The 19,592-nt window shown below is 40.9% G+C and overlaps 1 protein-coding gene across 3 annotated transcripts in view; it reads left to right on the top strand.

Annotated features, from left to right (window-relative positions):
- The window catches only part of RCBTB1 (RCC1 and BTB domain containing protein 1), a 2,478,854-nt gene that overhangs the window by 265,317 nt on the left and 2,193,945 nt on the right, over positions 1-19,592 (top strand). For all 3 annotated transcript variants that reach the window (XM_044071068.1, XM_044071070.1, XM_044071069.1), the window contains one exon: positions 16,083-16,264. In XM_044071068.1, coding sequence (XP_043927003.1) covers positions 16,139-16,264 — 126 coding nt within the window. In that variant the 5' untranslated portion in view covers positions 16,083-16,138. The remainder of the gene's footprint in view (positions 1-16,082; positions 16,265-19,592) is intronic.

Raw genomic sequence — 19,592 nt, forward strand, 5'->3', positions numbered from 1 at the left:
CACTTCACCCACCTTCAAAGGGACTTGCTCAAAAAACTCACCACTTTCCTTACAAAGCTGTTGCCAGAGGAGGACCTCAAGAAGGTGTCTCCCAAGCTTTCTACTCTGACGTCCCTCACTAATTACTTGATGGGGTTAATTTCCAATGCAGCCGAAGATATCTCTCGAGAGGCAGGTACCGGCATAGCTATAAGGCAGCATGCTTGGTTATGACTATGTGGGTTTGCGGAGGCCTTCAAAGTGTCTTTTACCAACACTCCCTTTCATGGGGCCACCCTCTTTGGACCTTCTATGAAAAGACACTCTAACCCGTAGTGAGCAGGAAGGGAAGACCTTGTCCGCAGTCAAGATCAAGTTTTCTACTCCTCAGCGGTTGTTTTCCAAGACCCAACGAGGAGCTAAGAAGAGGTGGTTCCAGAGGTCACAGTCTTTTCTTCTTCCAGAGGCAGGGAGAGAGGATTCAACAGCAGACGCCACCCTAGAGGGGGGGGATCTGCAAAATCAGGACTCCAGGAATCTTTCTCTGAACAGCCCTTGCAGCACTCCTGAAGCGTTGCCCGACTGCCCTGCCCTGGAGGCAGTTTGGGGGTCATTTTTCCCTTCATCCCCTAGCCTGGACAAGCATCACCTCTGATCAGTGGGTATTAAACATCTTTTCCAGGGGTTAATTCATTCCCTTTTTTCAACCCCCTCCTGTACGAAGGTATCTCCCTGACGTACCACCCTGCCAGAGAGAGATGGCCTTCAAGGAAGTTGTACAACTTCTTCAAAAAAGAGCCAGCCAAGAAGTCCCAACAGGACGAAGAGGATTCGGAACTTACTCTTGCTTCTTTTTAGTGCCAGAAAGGACAAGGGACCTGTGTCCTATTCTGGACCTCAGTTTGTTGATTCTGTTGGTCAAGAAATCCAAGTTCCTGATGGTCACTGTTCAATTCATTCAGCCTCTCTTAGGCAAGGATGACTGGATGTGCTCAGTGGATCTTCAGGATGCCTGCTATCACATCATGATAGACAGGTGCTCAAGGAGACACCTTCGCTTCCGATCAAGGGCCAGTCATTACCATTTGAGAGTCCTGCCCTTTGGACTTAGCATAGTCCCCGGGTGTTTACCAAAGGTATGGCAGCAGTGGTGGCTTACCTGAGGCTGCAAAGATTCCAGGTGTTTCCATACTTCGATTGGCTCCTCACAGCAACTACGAGGTATCGACCTTCACAAGCCATCCAATATGTCCTCCTTCTGTTCTGTCAATTGGGGATTACAGTGAACCTTTCGAAGTCCACTCTAGTCCTGGTGCAAAAATTAGAGTTCATAGAAGTCCAGCTAGACTCTATCTCAGAGATTGCAGCATTACCTCTTTGCAGAGTACAACTGATCCGTGAGCTGGTCTTGCAAGTCTTAAGTCTTTCTAGTCCTCTGGTCCACTTGGTTCTTCGGACCGTAGGATCCATGGCCGCGGCCATTCAGCTTGTGCCACTAGCAAGGTACCATATGCGGGTTTTACTGTGGACCCTGGCTGTTCAGTGGTCTAGTATGTCTCAGCCTATCTCCATGTCCATAAAACTGACACCAGTGTGCAGATGGCACCTTCTTTGGTGGCTTCAGGATCTCATTGTACGCAGGCTCTTTTCGCTCCCTCTGCCCAAGGCCACAGTGACCATGGATGCTTCCCTGTTGGGGGTGAGGTCATTTTCAGGGGAGAACAGTTCAAGGCATGAACAGTTGTCCTCCTTCTGACCTCGTCAGCCATGGTTTCTCCTCTTACAGTTCCACCTGAAGTATTCCCCTTTGATACAAGATCCCCTTCAGGATCTAATCTCTTATTCTTCAGTGCTCCCTCTTGCCAGTCTTCGGACCCTTTTTCTAACTGCATGGTTGCTTCAGTTCCAGTGACTCTGAAACTGTCCAGGCTAGCTTCCCCCATCAAGAATATTATTGTAGCCTCCAAAAAGCCTTCCACCAGAAAGGTTTATAGTAGCAAGTGGCAAAGATTTTCTGTCTGGGCTAAGAGCAGGAATCTGGACCCCTTTTTCTGCTTCTGTGCCAGAAATTCTGTTCTTGTCCACACTTTTTCAGGAAGGGGCAAGTTTTTCTACTGTTAAGCTTCAGTTGCCTGCAGTTTCCAATTTTCATGAGAATAGCAAATCTACATTCTCTTCCATACTCTGTAAAGCCTTCATGAAAGATGTTTTCCTTTTAAGACCGCCCGTTAAGGATCCCTCACCTCCTTGGGATCTAACCTTCGTGCTGCAGTCTCTCACTCAGAGCCCATTTGAGCCTGCTGGTTTGTGCGATTTCAAATTTTTGTCTTGGGAAAACGGCCTTCCTAGTAGCCATGTCAGTTGCTACCCCGTGTACGCTCTTTCACAAAGATAGTATGTCTCTTAGAATGAATCCATCCTTTTTTCCCAAGGTTTCCACTGCATCCAATCTGAACCAATGTATTCAGTTACCAGTTTTCTTTCCCAGTTATTCCATTAAAGGAGAGTACATTCTGCATAGTTTGGATGTACACATGCAATTGCGATTTTATCTGCATAGGACTAAGGAGTTTCGCAAATCAGACCAGCTGTTTGTGGCTTTTTCCCCGAATAGATGTGGCCTTCCCATTTCTAAAGTGACTATCTCAAAATGGATCTCCAGCTATATCTGTACAGTCTACACCAGCAAGCATCTTGAGGTTCCGGAAAAGGTTAGAACTGTTTCTACTAGGTCTGTGGCTACCTGTTCAGCCTTCATTTCCAGACTCTCCATTGATGATATTTGTGCTGCCGCCACTTGGTCTACTCCTCAAACCTTTATATCTCATTACAAGCTGGATTTGGTTTCCAGGAACAGGGCTTCCTTTGGTTCTACATGTCCATCCTTGAAGCCTCCCATGGTAAATTGTAGCTGGGGACTCTGACCCTACTGTGAGGAATAGTGACATGGATAACATCAGATAAAGAGTTATGTACTTACCATAACTTGGCATCTGTGTTATCCTATGTCATTATTCCTCACATTTCCCTCCCACCATCCCCCTTCCTTGTTGTATCTTCTGAGGAAGTTGGAGTGTTGTGGGTCCAGGACTATTTTACTTTCTTCCTTTTGGGTCATAGTGATACTGACTATGTTAGCAAACTGAGGGTTAGAGGGCATCAGGGGATTATGGGAGAGGGAGGAGCATGAGCCTTGGTTCTGTCTAAGCTAAGGTTGCTGGCTTGGATCCTGTGTCAGATCCAAGACCCGACTGTGAGGAATAATGATACAGGATAACAACACAGATGCCAAGTTATGGTAAGTACATAACTCCTTTTGTCTAGCTTTTCTTATCTCTTTTTTTTCTGTTTTTGCACTCTAATGCCTGCATTTCCCAATACCAAAAAAAGAAGAAAGAAAGAGAAGAGAAGAATTGAAAAAAGAAAGAAGGCATCTGTTTACTTTAATAACTTTATCACATAAAAGAACAACAAAAAGTGCTTTACTACAAAATATGCAATTTATATTTGTGAAAAGTTTCATAGTAAAGAAAGTGTTTTGCTTAGTTACCTTTTTCTTTCCTCTTCCCCTACCCTTAGGAGTCCAGCCAAACATTAATGTTGTGAAGTTTTGCAAATGCTTTAAAGTTCCTCACAAGTTTGACAAAGTCAACAAAAGTCCACCCTTTCCACTTACTCTTGTACATCTGTATTTCACAAATGTGACTGATGCTTTGCAGTCTCACATTTATTCTCCAATTTCTGTGTTGCTGGTCTTGTTCATCTCAATCTCCCAACTCCAGATTCCTGTTCACTTCCATGGTAATCCTGATTCTTCTGGTCAACTTCTGTGCTTTTCTGTTTGTCAAGTATTTTCCTTTGGAACCATGGAAAAGGTTTCATTGACAGTCTCTCCATGTGTTTTATTATCAAAGATGTGAGAAGCAGTCCCCTTAAGCTTGATTGACGGCTCATTTATTTGTTGGACAAGCTTTTGCATTTCTCCTTAGTGTGTCCTGCATCAAAAAATTACTTTGATCCTCCAGGAAAAAATATTTTGTAGACAGCTGAATGCAGCAGCTTGAGTCTCACACCCGCCTGTCAACATTAATTGATTAATGGAATGAAGTAGTTTGTATTCTATGTGGTGTACAGTGAGTAATCATTTTTGCACAAACACAGTATTGTCTCCAACTTTTAATACTTTGACATTTTGCCACAGTTTTGTCATGATCATCTTTTTCCTGCTGGAAGGTTTGTTTGCATGTTTACTAATGAAGGTCTTAGCTGCTTTCTCATTGACAGATGTGGAGCATACACATGGTGTGCCCTTAAAACTAACAGTTTCTGTTGTGGAATACCGGTCCAGTTGCTTATTTGTGCCTTCTTAAAATTACTACAGCCTGTTCCTTCTAGTTTCCCTGGTACAGCAGAAAATCTCAGATTTTTTATACGTCCTCTGTCCTCTAAGTCTACCATTTTTTTAAACATCTCTTCTTGAGCAGTTTCATACTCAGCCAGCCTTTTCTTCGTTTTGACCTTCGATTTTTGCAGTTTTAGCAACTCATCTGAATATCTGTTTAAAGCTTCTTCTGTTTTCCATCCTTTTGTTATTTGAGTTGATATAATCCTTTAATGTTTATTTTAATCAGCTGTGAGCACATTTGGTTTATTCTTTCCTTTCCTTTAGATTACTGGAATCCATGCCTTGCACCAAAGCTGGAGCTTAAACAGCTGCAGGATTCTTTCCAGTCAGTGTTTTCTCTTCACCTTTTCTAGTTGATTTTCTTTCAGACTGTCTTAGTTTTTTCTGTGCAGGCATCTACACAGTGTACTTACTAGACAATAACTGAATTTTACTAAGTTTAAGACACTGGTTGTTGTCTCTCAGTTTCTGTTTTCACACTGTGGAACTGAAGTTAAGCTGTTGAATATTGTGCAGCTATCTTGGAAGTCTTTGCTCAACAGTCTTATCTGTTATATGTATTTGACATCTAGACCTCAGTGTAAATGAGTAAACATCTGTGTGCTAAAAAGCTATCCATGATATTACAGGAACTTTGGAAGCCAGTTTTTTGCTGACTGCTGTGGAAGATTGCACAATTCTGTCCATATCTGTTTGCTGATTACTGCTATGGATATCTTTACTATTATTCATAGGTTCATAGGTATGTACTAGGCTAATGGCCCTGGAGCCTTTACAAGCCTAGCCCATAGGATTACCCTGGCATTGTGCCACCTGACCTTAGTTCCCAGTGCCTCTGTCGAGTAGAGCCACTGGAGTGATCCCCGTGTTGAATTTTCTATTTCCCATCCACTCATCAAGATCTCTCTAGAAGAGTGCCGTTGAGGTGCTCCGCTTGACATATAGGAAGTCTGTTCCATAGCATGGGCAGTCTCTGGGTTATGAACCTGTACATCCAGCTTGTTCTGTTGATTGTGGTAATGAGGTTGAGGTTTCTGGAGCGGAGTGTGTAGTGTGGAGAGATTGGTATTTCTTTAGATGTAACGTTTCTAACAGAGCTGGGTCAGACATGGCTTTGTAAGTCAAGCAGAGATTGCCCCTAAGTAGGCGATATGATACAGAGAATAGTTGGAGTTTTTTGAGTCTGTCCATATAGGACAAGTGTTTAAGGCTTAGGATCCTCTTTGTTAGGTACTTTTGCGGCCTATCCAGTTGTTGCAGGTGTCTAGTGAGGTACATACCAAATGGGGCATCGTACTTAGTGATTGGCCTAATGAAGGAAGTGTAGAGGAAGACAATGACCTCTTTCTTCCTGAATGCAAAACCCATAGTAATGAGATGTGCCACATAGAAGGACTTTCTGACCACAGTGGCAATGTGGTGGTCAAAAGAGAGGTTGCTGTCAACCTGTGTTCCGAGATCTCTTATGACGCCTTCTGTGTTCAGTGGACTACAATTGATGTGGTACTTCATGGGAACTGGGATGACGACACATTTTTTGGCATTGAGCTTAAGGCCATGGTTCTGACACCAGTCAACATCACTTGGGGAGTTAATTATGGCTCCGAACTTGTAGTCATCTGTGAACTTTGTCAGCCAGAGTCCATTTATGTTGGCCTGGACTTCAGAGAAGTAGATACCAAACAGGAGAGGACCCAGGACCGAACCCTGTGGGACTCCACTCGTGACTGGTCTGCAGTCTGACTTGGAGTCAGCTACTTTCACACTGCGGGTTCTATCTGTGAGCCAGTTTGCAACCCACCTAGTGATATAGGGGTTGATGCCTAGCTTAGTGAGTTTTTCTATGATTCCTGAGTGGGGAATGATATCAAAGGCCTTGGCCAGATCAAGGTATGAACCACCTTGCCTTCATCCGCAGCTCTGGTGACTGACTTAGAGAAGTCGACCAGGTTGAGCAGGCATGATCTACCCTTCACAAAACCAAACTGTGTAGGATCCAGAGTTTGGAGATTCCCTATATCCTTGTTTATTAGGTCCATGATGATGCGTTCCATAGCTTTGCACATCAAACTTGTCAGGCTAATGGGGCGATAGTTCCCAAGGTCTGTAGTTGCTCCTCCTTTGTGGCAAGGGATGACTGTAGCAGTGCACCATTCTGTAGGGACAAAACCTGAGGTAAGGCTGTGATTGAACAGGGCACACAGGTGAGGTGCAATTTCACTCTAGTTCATGTAAAACACAGCCAGGGATATTGTCAGCCCCCATAGAAGCCGTATTCTTGGCCTTGGACAGTGCTAGTTTAACCTGAGCAGCAGTAATACTGGGTGCCTGACAATCTACTGGTATTGTGATTGGTCCTTTGGGGGGGGGTTAAAGTTGGCACTGAATCTGTCGGACAGTATATTGGCAATATCTGTTGGCTCGATATAGGAGATGCCAATGTGCAACAGCTCTGAGCAAATCTGGGTATTGACATGGAGATTCTTTACATAAGTATAGAAGTCTTTGTGGTTGTCTTTACTATATGCTGCAATTCTGTTTTCATAGCTAGCTTTAGAGGATTTGATGAGGGATCTCAACTTTTTTTGAGGCTGATAAGGGAGTTTTTCCACTCTTGGGACTTCACCTTATTTTGCATCAGTTTCCTCCTTTTGTTGTAGAGTTTGTTTATGGCAGGGGACCACCAGATTGGCTTCCTTTTTTTGGAGGAGAGCATCTTGGTTCTTTTGGGTATGGCGAGATCCATGCATTTGTGTACATGTTCGTACAGGGCATTAGTGTATGATTCGGCGGTCATGCAGCTGTTTTACAATTGCATGGGTGCCATGAAGTTAGCCACCTCTGTTTTTAGGAGCCCAAAGTTAGCTTTGGAGAAGTTTTTCATGGTGGTTACCTTTGCGGGGGGGGGGGGGGGGGTTCCAAGGTGCTTAGTTTGTGGTCAGATGTAACCAGGGAGGAGTTGACTATTGGTATAGAGCAACGGTCGCCCATGTTAGTAATGACCAGGTTAAGGATGTTGCTACCCCTAGTGGGGGTAAGAAAAAGCTGGTCCTGGGCATTGGAATTAATTAATTCCAGGAAAAGTTGGGCAAGTGTATTGGTACATGAGTAGTTTTCCCAGTTAATGGGGGCGTAGTTGAAGTCACCCAGTGTGAGAGTGTTAGGTTGGACCCTAATATTCTCCAGGGTGCTTAGGAATGTGGATTGTTTGTGTCATGGTTGGGGACCTATAGCAGGCTACAACCTGAATTGCTGTCTTACCCAATGTTAGCTGCACTTGAAGTATCTATGATGCATTATGTTGGGCTACCAGGCTGGAAGTGTGCACATCCTTTATGAATATGGAAATACCACCACCTTTGGAGATTTGGTCCATGTTCTGGGCCCAAAAGGTGTGGAATGAGTTGTAGCCTGGTAGTGCATGGGGTGCTTTCTGCTGCCTTGAACCAGGTCTCTGTTATAGCACAAATGTCGATGTCCTCCATTTTAAGTAGTGCTTCGAGCAAGTGCATTTTGAGATTTAGACTTCTAGCGTTGAGCAGCATGACCCTCAGATTGCATTTGTTTGTAGCTGTTACGGTGGTGATTTGGTCTTTGGAACACCACCTAAAAAAGGCACTATAGGGGTGGGAAGAGCCTTGGCCAGTATGTGGAAGCCCAGGGGCGACAGATGCAGGCCATCTCTGGCAAAGCATCGAGGTCTGTCAATCATGTCATCCCGTGCAGACAGATACTGGATCCCCTTAGAATGACACCGGAAACTTAGCCAATTGTTGAAATCAATCATTTTCTGCTTGTGCTGTGCTATCATTCTGGGTGATGGTAGGAGGCTGCTCAGGGCTAGGATCATACCTGCCTGGGCTACATAGTCTGTGAGCTCCTCCATGTCTCTTTTCATGTAGTCCAGGGAGGTACGTCTCAGGTCATTCACACCCACTTGTACAATGACAGAGTCCTATTTGTACCTCTTGTTGAGGGACCTGAGTGTGTGCGTTATGTGGCGAAACCTGGCACCTCACAGGCAGCTGATTGTTACTTTCTCCTTATTCAACCTAGTGAGTGGGACATCAGTGTGTCTCACTATCGAGTCATTATTGCTGATGACATACTCCCATATACTCTAATTACAGGTTCTTTGATGTACTCTTAGCCATATGGAAACTGATTCGCAAGACTCAATGTTTTGTTAGGCATTAACAACTGTTAAATGACTCAGTTCACATCCAGCTTCTCACCAAGCAAAACAGTGCACACCCAGGCTTCTGTAGGCATCTGTCTTGAATGCTTATAGGCGAAACATAAATCTTTGATAGGTAGAAAAGGCAGTATTAAAGTCAGTCTTGCTACTGTGTCAAACAGTGACACTGGCTTCTGTGGATTTTTTAATTTCTTAAAATCTGTCTCAGCAAGTTTTGATAAATGTGTATGCCTCCCTACAGTATCCTTTTCTTTCCCACTTTTTTTCTCTTTCTCCCCCTGTGGATGAGTGGTGTGTGTGATGTATAGCCACTTCTGATAGTTAAGCAGTCGGTTTGTGTCTGTGGGTGGTATACAAAGTGTCTGCACGTGTGATAGTGGAGGTAGTGCTGAAGGTGTCTGTACTGATGTACAGAAATGTAATCTGCATAGTGTGTATGTGTTTATGTGTGTTATACAAACAGTAAAATGGTAAACTACGGAGTGACTGTCGCACTGTAGTTAGATGGCCAGGGGATATCGGCCCAGTATCACTGCAGTAGGTTTGCTGCAGCAAGTACGGGGGTGGGGGGCTGGGATTAGCGCAGATATCATTCACAGAATATGTTCCCCATTACCCTTTGCATCACTGTTTGGTGTACATGAGGGCAGGTCTTGTGAGCCATCGTATGTCCTTTGTGTTTGTATGTGTTGTTATATGTACATGTTTCAAGGTTATAGAAGTTGTTCATGCTTAATGCAGAAGGTATGTATATATGTATTTGTGTGGGGTGGTGTAGAAGATATTGTTGGAGGGTTGTACAGAAGGTGTGTATATGTGTGTTGCACAGAACGTACTGCACAATTATGCAGCATTTCTAGACTGTTATCTGATTTTTCAGAAAGGTAATGGCTAGCAAGTGTCTGTGTACCAGGTTTGGTCCATGTTAATCATACTTGCTTTTTGGAGAAGTGGGCATTGTCCTGTGGTTACTTGGTACTCTGTGTAAGTGTATTTGTGTATGTGTCTTGCGTGGATAGTGTAATGGAGGACTGTTGACCACAGCTGGAATGATACCTGCTTGTTTTCCTAGTATCAGAGCCATGGGTCTGCTGCAACAGCTAGTGGGGAGTCCAGAATTGAGATCTCTCAAAATCTGTGGACCCCAATAATAGCTACTGAATCATTGTTTTGTACAGAGGTGAGCAGTGCTGCATGATTTACTGGTATATTGTGTGTACATTTTTGTATGTTCATTGGAAAACTACAGAGACAAATGGAGTAATACCTGCTTGATACCCTTGTTGTGCTAGTCAACAGTTACCAGTCTAATTGGTCAGCTGCCATTGCTGTTGGGTGACAGCCACATTAGAGAAAAGTGGTTTGGTCCTCATTAACCATTGCTGTATCGCTGTATGGGTGCATGCAGTGGTGGATATTACCGTGTGGTTCCCCAGTGTACTGTGTCTGTGTGTATATATGGGTGGGTGGATGAGTTGGGGTGTCTGTGTATGTATTTATGTATGTGTATATATATATATATATATATATATATATATATATGTATGTATATATATATATGTGTGTGTGTGTGTGTGTGTGTGTGTGTGTAGAAGGATGTAATAGTTTTCCAGCCCTAGGGGTTTAGGTGGGTCCTGCCCTTAAGGAAAAACATTGAAACACATGAAAAACTGATACTTCATGAGGTTGAACCTCCTTAAAATCAGGGGGGAAAAAAAGAACAGTGAACTGTAGCCAGTCTCAGGTAAAACCTCAAAGTACTAGAGTTTTCACCCTTAATAGAACTTCATCAGATTTCTGTAGGTTCAACTTTTTTGTTTTTTGGAATATTACACCATGTAATTCGATCCAACAACCTCTGCCTCTTCAGTAACTAGGATTAGGAGTGCACGCCACTACACCTGGCAAAAAAGCTCCATTTGTATCAAGATTATATCACCCAGATGGGACTTGAACCCTCAATTCCTGGCTTAGGAGGCCAATGGGATAAGACTAACTCAAGTTTACATGACATGCATTATTTTTATGCTTTAATGTATAGTTTATTGCTAGTTCAGCTGAGCCGGGATCATAAAAGTATGCTATAGGCTGTTGGCCAAGTTACAGTAGTCTAGGTCTCATCTTTCATCTTTGTTCTGCATATATACTCCTATTGGTAGCTAACAAGCTAGAGCTTATGTGCTGTATTTCCATTCTATGTTGCTATTACGTAATCAATATCGACACTTTATATAATTATTATCAGCGGCTATTCACATCCATTAGTTTATCAGCTTAACTGTGATACAGTAAGTACATGTGATTTGCTGTATATAAAAAGAAAATGTGTGACAGCCAGTCATGTTATAACCATTAAGTATTATGCTGCTGTAATCATAATAGCAACTAGTCAGGATCATGCTGGGAATTGTCTAGCTGTTCCAGTGAATGACATCGCCTAACTTGTTTCCTTTGTCAGGTAATGTGCCATCCTTTCCATGAAAGAATGAATATAACTAGCTAGTGATACATCACTACTGAGCCAAGAGCATTGCAAGTACTGTAAATGTGCTTCATCTAATATAACTTGCAGCACTGTATGATGGTAAACTGAATAGGGTTAAGTATGACTGACTCCTATTCCAATATGATTAAAGGTATAATATGTATATATGTAATAATGTGTGTGTGTATATGTGTGTAGCCATGTATATATGTGTATCAATATTTTTTATATATATATATATATATATATATATATATATATATATATATATATATGTATATGTATGTGTGTGTGTGTATAGACTAGTTCACCGGCTGAAATGGCATTCCGGTGAACAACTAATCATTCATCGATCCGTAATCAGCAAAAATTGTGTCATATGGTAGGTGTGTACCCAAGAAGACTGAATGCTATAATTAAATCAAAAGGTGCGTCAACAAAGTATGAGTTTAAGGGTGTGCACACTTAATGCAACCAGATTATAATACATTTTTTATTTTTTAGATTTTGCCCCTAACAGATTTGTTTGTTTATCAATTAATTTTACAGGTTATAGGTCACATTAAAGGTTGGAAAAGTTTTTAAATTATTTATTGTGGTTTTGTTTTTTATATCACAAAAACCTGTTATTTTAACAGGGGTGTGTACACATTTTATATCCACTGTACATGAATACATGTATGTCTATACAGACTGCAGACAAGTATTTGAAATGTCAAAACATCAACTTAGTCCTTAGTGATGCCTACATTTTGAAACACACATTCCATGAAAAGCAAATGTACCAAAAAAACAAAAAGATCACAAAGGGAAACACTTTCCTTTTCTGATGTTACAAGAAAAAGCGAATAATCTCTAATAGACAAAATTTATCTGATTAGTGATAATGTTATGGTAATATTTTTTTCCATAAGGAAATGAGCAGGGTTAGAAATTGGGTTAGCAGGTATCAGTAAAGTGGTGCAGTACCTTACTAATACCTGCTAACCCTTCACCTAACCTTAGAAGAACCTTATCTGTAATAGTAGCAGTAAACAAGGCAGGTTTAGACACATGCCACACTTACCAACACATCACTAATTCTGTCCCCCTTACCTAAACCTTACCACTAGCCCTAACCCATCTATACTTACACATTACTAATATATTCCCTTACTTAGCCCTAAATCTATTCCTTTCCCTTACTTAAGCCTTAACCTAATGCTTACCTGCATCCACTCTTAAATGGCATTTGCTTATCACTACATTCGACTACTTGTAAAAATACGACACACAATACCACTTGGCCACCTAGTGTGTAACTTTCTCCCTTTGTGTATGTGTGTGTGGTAACAGCCTTGTAATAGTAGATGTATTTGGTTACTGTTAAAGGAGAGATGGAATAAGCACCACAGAGGTAAAGAGAGCATTGATACAAAATATTTGCATAGTCCAACACACATTATAAACTGTACCCTAACTGTTGATCATAACAGCCAGTAGTAGCTGGATGGGTTTGTTTTTTCTAAATTAATTTTCAGTATATAGTTAACATTGACATACAGAGGTCATGTCACTGGACATTACAAAATATTCTTAATGTGAACAGTATCTTATAATTTCTGTAATTTGATAAATTTCTCACTCTAACTTGATGTGGGAATATGACAAATGTGAGCCTGTGAGCATATGATATGTTGTGTGGAAGTTGCATGTTGTTGAAGTGTTTAATGTCGGATTTCAGTTGTGTATGTGTATCTAAAAACACAGTACACTGGTTTCAATGGATAATGGTGTTTTAGAAAAAAGGGCATCACTTGCTTTGGGCTTCAGCCATTTCATTAGTGTTTTTGAAGAGGTTTGTATATGCCTCATGTTTGATTGCGCATTATATGTGTGTTTGTGTGTGTTTTGTAGATGGTGAGAACAGAGAGCTATAACTGGGATGACATTTACTTGCTGCCCAGTTAATTGTTGGGAGATTATGATAACAAACATTATCAAATGGTTTAGTCCCATTAGCCATCCCAGCATTTCTTTATGGAGAGGAGGATAGTTCTCCATGATACCCAGGTGCATTTTTGTGTGTGTGCAGTTTGAATACTGCAGTGGTGAAGTGCAGAATGGCTAAGGTGAGTTACTTTTTAAAAGCTGAGTCTACAAATTGTGCACAGCCTTGAATGAAGGAGGCACAACTTCATGGAATAGCTGGATTACACTCACTTTCATTGGATTAACAGAATTCCAAAAGTTATTGCTTGCCAAAGTACAAATTGCCCCACGTAGATATAGAGACATGGCACTTGCAACTGTGTTGTGCATAATTCTGAATGCTGTATGTTTCTTCATAGTAGTATATAAAATAAATGTGTGGGAATTTGTGCAAAAGAATGGAATGGTTATAGAAAGTAATGGATTGATTATTGTTACTGAAGTATTTATTGTTTTAAAAAGGCACACAAATGCAATTGATGATCATATAAAGGTTTGTATGAAATGATTAACTTTTATTTTTTTGTTTGTTAACCAGGTAGGTAGACTTGTCAGATGGATCATTTTCATTCACAGCCGCTTCTTATTTTCATTCAGTAGATAGTGAACACAACAGATTCAAACTTAGAAAAGTAATGTATTGCACAGTAGTTGAATGTAAAATTGATAAAGTGGAAAAACAATAGAAATAAACTGTTGATAGGTGTTTGTTCACACTTCACCAAACACTTTCTCAGATAAGTACTGGAAAATCTGTAAAAGTCACTGTACAACAGAAGGAAGAAACTGTTGCAAAAGAATGTAAAATCCCATGAGTGGAGGAGGGAGCTCCCTGGTCAGCCTCAGTAAGAAGCTGAGATCCCTTATAAGATTCTCCAAAGCTAGCTATGAAAACAAAACTGCCACTAAATCCAAGGATAACCACAAAGCATTCTATAGCTATGTCAAGTATCTAGATGGCAATACCCAGATCTGCTCTGAGTTAAAGCACAAAGGCACAAAAATTACAGAACCAACTGATATTGCCAACATCCTGGCAGATAGGTTCAGAGCTAACTTTACCTCCCTCACACTCCCTAAAGGGCCCATATCTATACAGGAAGAATGCAGAGTTCCTGTAATCACAACTAAGCAGGTAAAAGCTGCACTGTCTAAAGCCAAAAACACAGCATCCATGGGACTGGACAACATCCCAGGCTGCGTTTTACATGAACTTCAGAACGAACTGGCTCCCCACTTAAGCACCATGTTCAATAATAGCCTCACATCAGGCTTTGTGCCCACTGAATGATGCACAGCAACAGTTATCCCACTCCACAAAGGAGGGCCGCCACTGATCCCGGGAACTATCGACCTATTAGCCTAACGAGTCTGGTCTGTAAGGCCATGGAACGTATCATCCTGGAACTCATAAACAAAGACATTGGTAACCTCCAAACTCTGGATTCCTCCCAGTTCGGGTTTGTGAAAGGCAGATCATGCCTCCTGAACCTGATCGACTTCTTTGAGGCAGTCACCAAAGCCGTGGATGAGGGTAAGGTGGTTCACACAGCCTATCTTGACCTCGCCAAGGCTTTCGACACCATCCCCCATTCTGTAATTATAGCTAAACTCACTAAACTAGGTATAAATCCCTACGACACAAGATGGGTTGCCAACTGGCTCACTGACAGAACCCACACTGTAAAAGTTGCAGACTCCATATGTGCCCTCAAAGCAGTGATAAGTGGAGTACCACAGGGTTCCATCCTGGGATCTCTCCTGTTTGGTATCTACTTCTCTGAAGTACAGGCTAACACAGAAGGCCTCTGGCTAACAAAGTAAGCAGATGACTGCAAACTAGGAGCAATAGTCCAGTCCCCAAATGATGTGGATATCCTAGAGAAGGGCCTCACTGAGACAGATGCCTGGTGTCAGAGCCATGGCCTCAAGCTCAATGCCAAAAAGTGCAGTGTCATCCCCTTTGGTAAAAACTCTGTACCCATGAACTACCACATAGGCAGCAATCTACTTAACACCGAATGCGTGATAAGAGACCTTGGGACCCAGGTGGACAGTACTCTCTCCTTTGATAGTTACATCTCCACAGTAGTCAGGAAGTCCTTCTACGTGGCGCACCTCATCATAAAAGGGTTCTCATCCAGGAAAAAAGAGGTCATTGTTCTTCTCTACTCATCACTTATTAGACCCATTATAGAGTACAACGCCCCTTTTGGAATGTACCTCACAAGACATCTGCATCAGCTGGAAAGGCCACAGAAGTACCTCACAAAGAGGATTACTGGCCTCAAACAAATGCCCTACACTGACCGCCTCAAAAAAACTCCAGCTTTACTGCGTAGCATATTGCCTACTCCGAGGTGATCTCTGCCTAATGTATAAAGCTATGTCAAACCCAGATCTGTTGGACATGCTACACCTAAAGAAATCCCAATCCCCCTGAGCTACACATTCTAGGGACCTAAACCTTGTCACCACAATAAACAGGATTCCTGTCCCAGAGACTTCCTGTACTCTGCTTGACATAGATGGGTAGCTTATTCCAAAGTTTTTCATTAGCACTCTTCAAATAAAATCTTGATGAGTGGATGGGAAATAGGAAATACATCCCGGGGATCACTTCTGTGTCTCTGCTGGACAGTGACACAGGAAAATAACTTTCTTGGGTGGCGTAAGCTATGAAACCTTGCTGGCTAGGCTTACGTAGACCCTTGGGCCGATAGCCTAGTACCTACCTATGAACCAGTCTGTGACACCACAGTATTTATCAATAGTCCTTCCACTGTAAGTGACAGGAAATGTGATGTGACAAGAGTCAAAGGTGAGTTTATCCAATTAGCTGTGCCCCACATCATTTTATGGGTAAAAATTGGTTTTCTAAGAAAGCAAGACTGTATTAGAGGGCTTGCCCCAATCAGGGTTAGACAAAAAACATAAAATTAGTAACAAATAGTTATTGTGCTACAGAGAGGTTTGAATTGTGCAGGACTTAATGACCGCATAAAAATGTTTTTTGACCATAAAATTATTTACATTTTTCTTAGATATTGTTGGGAAAGTTGAAAGCTTGGGCCCTTGTTTGGATTCAGAGTGGGGCATCATGGTAGACCTGGGAAAATGGCCACTATTCACCTTATTGTCATCTCAGAAAATTGCAGATATCCGACAAGCATGTGTATTTGGTACCTCTGCAAATGAAGCTGTTTACGTAACTCACAGAGATGAGGTAAGGAATAAATTCATGAGGTTTGATGGTTTTTGCCATGGAAATGGTATCTGGAGTTGTGCACCCTGTTATCAATACTGTTGGGGGTTAGTTGCATAAATCTTAACTTGATTGTGAATTCGCTTATTTTATTTGCTGTGACCCATTTGTCTCACTGGGAAAGAAAAAAAGCAAAGTGAAGAAAAAAAAACATCAGTTGTAGGTAGTGCTAAAGTGATGAGAAAAGCTTAAAACTCCTGTATATGTATGTGTGTATCTATCCATATAGATGTGTAAATATACACACATATCTATATATATCTGTGTGTGTGTGTGTATATGCATATACAGAGTGTGTGTGTGTGTGTGTGTGTGTCTATATATATATATATATATATATATATATATATATATATATATATATGTGTGTGTGTATGTATAGGCTTACTATCAAAATTGCGAAAGGCAAAACAATTGCCATTCGCAATTTCAAAGTAAACCATCGAAACCGGAAACTCTACCCTGTTACAGTGTCAACTCAGTAGAGTCGACATTGTCTTCGAAAACATCACATGATATCTGTATAGGAGCTCATGTAAATGAAACTCCTTTACAACATATCATGTGCCCCCACCCTCTACTAACTGTTTATTCCAAGTCAGAGATCGCGCTATAGTGGGGAAATGGATGAATTTCCACGCCTCACTGTACCGCGATGTCCATACATTTTGTCAAACACACTTATGCGAATGCACTACTGCATTCACATAAGTGTGTTCGACTTTGCAATACACTTATCATTTTGTGAACAACAATCTGACTTTTGGGATAATACGTGCCGTCTGGTCTTTAGACAGTGTGCTTTAGCCTGGATTATAAAGAATATTCTGTGAGACATTGGGCTTGAGAACAACATGCTGAGTTTACTGTTTTTTTTAGCTGGGAGGGTGAAGTGCTTGCTATTGATGGTGTGGATTTTTGGATGTTACTGTTAATTCTTGGTGCACAGAATTTCCTTCTTTGTTTGTTTGATGACTTCCTATCCCTTTTATGTTAGACAGTAGCAGAATGGTAGAATTTCTGATGCTTTATGCATAGTGAGTTATATGCACAATAGTCTGACTGCTGTTAACAGTATGAGCAGTAAGATGGCACAGATGATGTAGATCAGTGTGCATGCATGTACCTTTAAGAAGCTATCCAAGGGCTTGCACAAGTGTGTAAATACTGAGCATATGCAAACTGCCATTTGTCGTAAGCTGTTGAGATGTAAGCACAAAAAAAAAAAAAAAAAAAAAAATAGTTTTTATTACAATTGTAGTTTTTAGTTTGATCTGTTATGACTTTTGTATTTTTTAATTTTATCTATTATGACATTTATATTTCTTTTTGTATGTCTTTCCTGGAGCTTTTCTCCCCAGGCCTCTACTGAAAAATGGACATGTATCCAGCTAGACTAGCCCGGTCAACAAATGTAAAATAAATAAATAAATAAATGTATATATGTAAGGTCTGTCCGTTAACTAGTTTGTTCATATTTTGTGATACTGCTATCCATCTTGTTGTGGTTCTATGTATTAAAGCATCTAAACAAAATACCCCGCCTGCTTGTCATCTGAGTTAGAGACCAGCAACATGGTATCAGAAGCGGCATGTCTAAAGGGCATGAAGTTAGAGGCGACATGGCTAAATCGACTTAAGGCACTTGCTTGGAACTGGTGGAATATACAAGAGTGAATCATCCCTAAAATGTGCATACTTCGCAAAACAGGACAGAAATGAATTTCAGATATTAAAACTTGCTCAGCACTATTTCTTTTTCATAAAATATGAAACGAGGCGTACAGAGCATTCTAAATTATATTTGCATAAACCGATATGTACAGTATTGATAAAATATTCAGATTACTACAGAAAATGTTTGAAATAAAAGTCCGAATTGTATAAAACTAATAAAATAAGGGGAAATTATCACATTTTCGCAAAGCATATATTTTTCATATATCTGAGTTATCTGAAGTGTATAAAGTGTTAGCATGTTTATGTAGTGTTGCATTAAAGCTATTTCGCAAAAGTGCAGCCATTACAGGTCATGTTTCACAGAATGCAGCTTTTACAGAATATATTTTTCAAAGTACAGTATTTTGAAGTGTTTATTGTGCATTTGAATGGTTACAAGCGCACAGAACAGTTTGTACATAATTACAAGGGGCATATTTTCAGTGTGTTTGTGCATATGTTGTGAGGATGGCAGATGGATTTTGAAACCCAGTGCACTTGTGTTTGACAGTAATATTGCTGAGAACTGGAGAGTGTTTGAGCAAGAGTATGATATTTTCATACAGGCTGCATTTTCTGATAAAGATGACCGTACAAAGACATTTATTCTACTTAATTTAGCTGGGTCAGAAGCCTTAGAAATGGAATGTTCATTTGTGTATGCACACCTGCTGTCTATACCGGAGAAGGGGAAAACCGTCAAATTGTTATATAAGCTGAGTCAAAGGAGGACTCAGAGTGCTTAAAACATAAATTTAGAGAAATATGTAACCCCCAGACAAATGTTACAGTGGAAAGGCACTTGTTTTTTATACAAGGGATCAAAATGCTGGTGAAACTTTTGCAGCATATATAACTGACTTGAGAAACAAAGCTAAAATGTGCAGATTTGGTAATTTAAGGGATGAGTTGATAAAAGACAGACTTGTGTTTGGTATTAAAGATGATGCTGTGAGAAAGATTTTGCTTTGTGACAGTGGTTTAACTTTGAGTAAGGCTATTGAGATTTGTCAGATATATCAGCCCACAGAAAAACATACAAATATGCTTACGAATGAGAACAGCTCTAGAGGGCACAGTGACAAAGCTCTTGTTTGATAGTATGTAGCACATTATTAAAAGAAACAGGCCCAAGCACATGGCAGAAACTGTAGCCCCTGCAGCACTTGCTGGTAAACCTCAGAGCTTTTTAGCAAATTCCAGAGTTCGCACAGGCTCAGTGAAACATAAGAGTGAGTCAGAAAACTATAGCATGGGCCCCCCCCAACCTAGTTTCATTGCCAACTGTCGTAATTGCGGTGGAAGTCATGAATCTAAAAGGGAAAAATGTTTATAGCTTTTGGTCAGCAATGCCACTAATGCAATAAATGGAATAATTTCAAAAGGTTTTGTAAATCAAAAGGGCCAGATTATTTTATTAAAAGGGAACATTTTAAGAAAAGAGTTGATCAGTTAGAGAGATGCAATCCTACTCTATATTGATGGTGTGAAGTTAAGGGCAAAGAATGAAGTATTTTGCACTGTTCGGATAAATGGCAAACCCATAGAGCTCAACATTGATACAGGTTCC

Source organism: Protopterus annectens, chromosome 5.part0, assembly GCF_019279795.1.
Source record: "Protopterus annectens isolate FY-2018-M chromosome 5.part0, PAN1.0, whole genome shotgun sequence".
Lineage (NCBI taxonomy): Eukaryota > Metazoa > Chordata > Ceratodontiformes > Protopteridae > Protopterus > Protopterus annectens.